Source organism: Sinocyclocheilus grahami, unplaced genomic scaffold (assembly GCF_001515645.1).
Source record: "Sinocyclocheilus grahami isolate Dianchi unplaced genomic scaffold, SAMN03320097.WGS_v1.1 scaffold322.1, whole genome shotgun sequence".
NCBI classification, from domain to species: domain Eukaryota; kingdom Metazoa; phylum Chordata; class Actinopteri; order Cypriniformes; family Cyprinidae; genus Sinocyclocheilus; species Sinocyclocheilus grahami.
In genome coordinates, this window is record NW_015505501.1 from 683,904 (window position 1) to 690,591 (window position 6,688).

The 6,688-nt window shown below is 40.5% G+C and overlaps 1 protein-coding gene across 1 annotated transcript in view; it reads left to right on the forward strand.

The window, feature by feature from the left end:
• Positions 1 to 5,087, forward strand: part of LOC107602249 (tetratricopeptide repeat protein 28-like) — a 310,777-nt gene extending 305,690 nt beyond the window's left edge. Inside the window, exons 19-24 of the mRNA XM_016294706.1 lie at positions 468 to 699; positions 1,565 to 1,641; positions 1,815 to 1,838; positions 1,991 to 2,120; positions 2,201 to 2,308; positions 3,240 to 5,087. Coding sequence (XP_016150192.1) covers positions 468 to 699; positions 1,565 to 1,641; positions 1,815 to 1,838; positions 1,991 to 2,120; positions 2,201 to 2,308; positions 3,240 to 4,840 — 2,172 coding nt within the window. The 3' untranslated portion in view covers positions 4,841 to 5,087. The remainder of the gene's footprint in view (positions 1 to 467; positions 700 to 1,564; positions 1,642 to 1,814; positions 1,839 to 1,990; positions 2,121 to 2,200; positions 2,309 to 3,239) is intronic.
• The last annotated feature ends 1,601 nt before the right edge of the window (positions 5,088 to 6,688 follow it).

Below are 6,688 nucleotides of genomic sequence, written 5' to 3' on the forward strand. Positions count from 1 at the left end.
TATATATACATATATATATATATACACACACGCATACATACAGTGTATATACTGTATATATATATATATATATATAGTATATATATAAATTGTTAATAATTAATTATCAATAAATAATAATAAATTTTATTACATGCATATATAGATATATATAATATAGAGGTTTTTTATATATATATTTATAGCATTTTTATATGTTGAGTAATTTAGTTTTTATTTTAAGTATTATTTTGATCTGACATTTTATATTCAGTAATTTTATATAAAATATTTGTTCATTAATTTATTTCTCATACTTTTATTTCTCGTACTTTTAAGTTTTTCATTTTGAGGTTTTTTTTTCCCCCATAGGTTTCATTTTCATTTGAAAATGTGGAAATAATAGTAACAGACAATGCGTAGGAGTATCCGACCTTTTTGTCTGGTTTTGTACAAACCATTCATCTGTGTTTCTGTGGCTCCCCCAGGTGGAGAAATCTCTCCAGCGCATTCAGAACGGCCAGAGGAACTCCATGTACACGTCTCAGCAGAGTGTGGAGAATAAGGTGGGCGGCGTGCCCGGCTGGCAGGCTCTGCTGACCGCGGTGGGATTCAGGCTGGACTCGGCTGGAACGGGCCTCCCCGCTGCGGTCTTCTTCCCCACCACTGACCCCGGAGACCGATTGCAGCAATGCAGCACCACCCTACAGTCACTGCTGGGTACGACACGCTGCCACACTCATTTACTGTTAAACAAGACAAGACAAGAGTTTGAGGGGGGAAGATTGCCAGTCCACAGAGCGTTCTTGGACAGATGCATGTTGCACACAAAAATGGCAAAAAATTGTGATCAAACAAGTGAGAGTAGCAAAAGTAAAATGTGTAAATTCTCCCTTATTGGTCATTGGAAGTTTTTCAAGTGACTGGTCATTTTCAAGGATTTGTTTCCCCCCAAAAATGCTAGTTAATGTTATCGTCTTAACTGACTTTGCTCACACAGGGCATAACAACTTCCCAAAATAAAATCAAAACTAACAAACCCCAAAATAAAAAAACATATGTTTTAATCTTTTTCTTTTTTTTTTTTTTAAACACCTTTTTACGCTTGTGGTGTTTCTGGACAAAAATGACTGACCTACAAAAAATTCCTTATAAATGTTTTGTTATGCTGTATTATTACCAAACGTAGGATTCAATCTTTATATCAACTTGCTTTATTTCAATTAGCACAGGTTTTGCATTTTGTTTTGTAACTGATTGATTGTAAGCCCTGTTATTCTGAGCTTATGCATCTCAGTTTATGAGTGAACATTGCCAAAATGATCAATCAGTAATGATTTTTTTTTCACTGAAATGAAAAACGTGCATAAGCTCAGATCAATGAGGACTCAGTTGAGGAATCAGTTCCAAAACCAATACAAAACCTGTGCTAATTGAAAACAAGTTGACAAAAAGATTTGGTGATAGTATTGCATAATGAAAGATTTACAAGGCCGAACATTTTTGTCCAGGATCACCAAATTAGGTAAAGGGTTTTCAGCACAGCACAAAGGTTTAAAGAGTTATTTGTCTTTCATGTTCGCAGGTTTGCCTCCTCCTGCTCTGCAGGCTTTGTGTAAACTGATCACAGCTTCAGAAACCGGAGAACAGCTGATCAACCGGGTAAGATGTCACAGCATGTATCAAACTTTTCATTAAGCCAACTATTCTGTGCTCATGCATCTGATCTGGGCATAACTACACTGCTGTGATGAGTGCCTGCTGTATTATTGAGATCCTCGTGTTTGCTTTTAACAATCCTCTTTCCTTCTCTTTTCCTAAACTTACCATTAAAGGCTGTTAAAAATGTAGTGGGAATGGTAAGTGCTTAAATATCTGCTTTCAACTAACTCTCTGCTAACACACTACCGTAAATTAACTTGCCAATGATATTTGGCTGTGCTGTTTTATTGTAAGTAATAATGAAATAAGCCTTTTGTATATTTGACATCATTAAAATCGTTTTCCGCAGCTCCATCAGGTTTTGGTGCAGCTTCAGTCTGGAGAGAAGGAGCAGGATTTCTCTCTCTCGCCCATCCAGGTGTCCATCAGCGTGCAGCTCTGGAGGCTTCCTGGCTGCCATGAGTTCCTGGCCGCTCTGGGTAAGAGCAGCTTCAGCACATGAGTACTGATCGAGATGCTGTAGTCCATGCTGAGGACTCAGTCTTTCTCTTTCTCTCAGGGTTTGACCTGTGTGAGGTCGGTCAGGAGGAGGTGGCGTTGAAGACGGGCAAACAGGCCAACCGTCGCACCATGCACTTTGCCCTGCAGTCGCTGCTGGCACTGTTTGGTGAGCATCACTTCACCCTCACATTGTTGATCCCAACAACAAAACCGATTCATTCATTTTTTTATTTTGTCATCAATACTAAAGACAACAAAAGGGCTGTTTCAATAGTATTAGCTTCAATAGTAGCTAATATTTCAGTGTACTCACTGAAAATGTTTTTCAGAAGACAAGGCAAGTTTGTTTATATAGCATATCTTACACACTGGTAATTTAAAGTTATTTACATAAAATTGATTTAAAAATAATAGTAACAGTGCATATGCAATAAAATTCATCTGTTATTTTTAGAATTGTTATTTTCAGGGAATGGACTAAAATGAATAAATTTGACATTATACATGTAAAGGCTTTTTTTTTTTCAAAAGACAATGACTATGGCTTAAACGGGGTTAAAAAAGAACGGGGTGAAAAATATATATTCTATATTTCCATCATACGTCATTACAATACTGATAAAAAATCACAATATTTTTCAAAAAATGCAGTGTGTTGTAATCATTTCACAAAATATATGTTTTCATTTAGACAACAGTACTCTATTTACCACTAACATATAGGTAAAACAATTAAAAACTATTTTTAAAAAGTTATTTATTATGCTAAAAATCATTATTGCTATTTTTCCACCAATAAAACTTCAATATCTATAAATAAAACTTCAATATCCTAAAAACAATAAATAAAATGTTACATTTTGACTTATTTAAACTCTTGACTAAAAAATGACTTTAAAATTTTTTTATTATTAAATATTAATCATTAAATTAATTAATAAATAATAATAATGTAATTAAGTTCATGCCATTAATAATCACTATTACTATTTTTACTGGAAAAAAATGATATAAAAATATCTATACTCCTTTAAATATATAACATGTTATATATAACATCTGACTTTGTAATAATTGCACTGTAATGTTTTCCTCAGACTCTACTGAGCTGCCGAAGCGCCTGAGTCTGGACAGTTCATCGTCTCTGGAGTCTCTGGCTTCAGCACAGTCTGTGTCCCACCAGCTACCTATGGGCTATCCCAACCCTCCCTTCTCCCCTCCATGTCCTGACAGCCTTGCCTCTGACGCCATCTCAGTCTACAGCCTGAGCTCCATCGCCTCTTCCATGAGCTTCCTATCCCGTCCCGAAGGCACGTCCGACTTCATCAGCCAGCGCTCGCGGCAGCAGGAGCTAGAGCGGCATCGGGGTGGAGCCGGGCTGTTCGCGTCCCACCGGCACACGGCGGTGCCCCGCAGCCGCTCGTCCCCGCATGGAGCCGTAGGAGGGCACGATGATGAAGAGTATGAAGGATACAGTATAATCAGCAGCGAGCCGTTGGGTAGCCAATGCGACACGCTCCCTCGTCCTGCAAATCACAGGAACCATCGGGGCGCTGCACGCGGCGGGACCGGCAGGGGTTACGCAGTGTCTGTGTCCTCTAGGGGAAGCGTCAGCACCCCGACGTCTCCGGTCAAAGCCACCCTGGTTCCCAGTCCCAACTCGCCCTTCCAGAAGGTCGGGAAGGTGAGCAGCTCAGACACGGGCGAATCCGATCAATCCAGCACAGAGACAGACAGCACTGTGAAGTCCCAAGAGGAGCGTACGCCCGGAGCCGCTCTGGACCCACAAGAACTGGCGCAGAAGATCCTGGAAGAAACGCAAAGCCACATGCGGGCCGTCGAGACTTTGCAGAGAAGCACTGGGAGCATCCCGCTGGGCGAGGGGATGGGCGGCGGAGGCCCCCCGACCCCAACTGGAGGTTCTGCTTTCCGTTCCTCGGAGACGAGCGCATTCAGTCGCCCTAGTAGCCGGGCAAGCATCAAGGCACAGTCGTCTCCGCTCCCGACGCGCCCCAAACCGCCCTCCCGTACGTCGTCCCTACAGAAGGTCAGCTCGGGATACAACAGCCCCGCTACGTCCGAGACGTCCCTAAAGGAAGGCAGCCAACCGTCGCCGACTTCCGACAGTCATGCCCAGTTTAAACTCAAGTATCCCAGCTCGCCCTACAGCGGCCACATCTCCCACTCGCCTAGCAACGTCTCGCCCAGCTCGGGCCACCAGTCTCCGGCCGGCAGCGCACCCTCTCCGGCATTGTCCTACTCCTCAACAGGCTCGACGCGTTCCAGTCCGGCGGACGCTCCGGATATCGACCGACTCAAATTGGCCGCTATAGACGAAAAAGTCCAAGCGATCCACAATCTCAAGACTTTCTGGGCCAGCGCCACCCAACAGCAGCACTCTGGACCAATGCGGGCACTCCGTGGTGGGAAACTGAGCACCGCCAAAAGAGATGTCCTGGGTCTTCTGAACCTCTCGCCCCGACACGGCGTGACGGGACAGGATACACCTGGCCAGGATGTGGCGCTCGAGCACAGAAATCCGCCCAACGGCCATCGCAAGATCGATTCCAAGAGAGTCACGCCTTCTCCGACGGCGTCCACTGGCAGCAGTCCAGGGTCACATCCCATCCGACTGCCTTCGGGGAATGGATACAAGTTCCTGTCGCCGGGACGGTTCTTCCCTTCGTCTAAATGTTGAGATTATGTCCCTCAGTGACTGGCTTCTCTTGATAAAGGAGTATTTTGAGTATTTATAACTCTTGAAAACAGTGAAAAGGACAGTCTGGGTGAGGAAGTGCACATTCCCAGAAGCCTCAAACTGCCTACTGTTTAATTTTCCGTGCAGAGAGCATATAATCCTTATGCTTCCACCTACACTGTAAAGGACCGTTTATACATGCAGACTGATCTTAGACTTGCGCAAGGCATGTCAGACAAAAAAAAGATGAGATTATACCAAAATGGTATTTCAAAAAAAGACAAAAAGGCTCGCTGTTTGTGTTAGTGAAGATGATGCGGCTTTGACTGGTTTTCTTTTGTTTTTTCCATTTTTTATTTTTTTTTTATATAATTATTGTTATTGTTATTATTATTATTATTATGGATGGTAATTGTTATTACAGTTATTTGTTTTGTAAATTAAATCAACGTTTTGCAATCAGTATTATACGTTTTTATATTGTTAAAGAAGCAAACCATGCACAAAAAAAGTTGAAAAAACATTTTCATATTTTTATTGAGATGGTGGCGACGCACCTGACCTGACTTCTATGTGAATTGAGTGTCAGTATTACAGCATGGGTTCTTTTGCTCTCCAGTGATTCAGTGTCTTTTTAACAGAGATTTTGCATATGTGGACTCTCATCCAGACATATCTCAGTCATTTCTCAGTAAAATGGTCTCAATAAAAAATTTAATTTACTCTCTTGTGGTGGTGGTCTTCTATTCATTTTCATATTAGTATACAGAATAGAAAGATTATAATAGCTTCAAAAATAAAAAAATCCAGGTATAATTTTCCAAATAAATAAATGATTGATTTGTAACTAACTATTTTGATACAAATCAATTTTAAAAAGTGCACTTTCCACACAGTATTTTTAAATAAATAGGTTTAATGATTACAAATGGTTATTTTTTCATATTTCTAGACAATTGTATCCCTATATTGATTCAAAATTCACTATATTCATAAATGTTTGTTCAACAAATACTATCTACATATACTACATACAACAAATACTAAATACTATATACAAGTACCTCCGGTTACCTTCAGCAAATATGGACTATGTTCTTTGGTCAGATATAGGGACAAGGCCCATTGTAGAAATCTGAACATTAGTATTTGTATCTTACAATGCAATTAAGTCAAGATTAGTCACTGAATGAGTATTTTAGAGTGCAAATTATTTCTCAAATAAATGGAAGTGACATGTGATAATCAATATGCAGAGATAATAGTCATAAATAATTGGAGTGTTATCCGACAGAGAGCCACTTTTCAGTTTTAAGATTTCTGTGCTATGTCGTTTACGTATCAGTATTTTGTGCAGGTGAGTTATTGGTTCTTAAAGGGGTCATATGATGTTGCTAAAAAGAACATTATTTTGTGTATTTGGTGTAATGAAATGTGTTTATGTGGTTTAAGGTTAAAAAAACACATTTTCCACATACTGTACATTATTGTTTCTCCTCTATGCCCCGCCTTTCTGAAACGCGCCGATTTTTACAAAGCTCATCGGTCTGAAAAGCGAGGTGTGCTGTGATTGGCCAGCTATCCAGTGCGTTGTGATTGGCTGAATACCTCAAGTGTGTGATGGAAATGTTACGCCCCTACCATACTGTGATGCCCTGTCCCGGCCGGAGCAACGAGACAAAAACATGAAAAGCCATTATAAACGAGGCATTTGTTGCATCCAGTGGGGACATAATTACGGATAATAATGACTTATACTGTCTTTTTACGTGTTGTGTTGCATATCGCGCCGCATAAACATAAAACCATTTGTCTGCATTTGTGATCGGAGAAATGACAAACAACAAG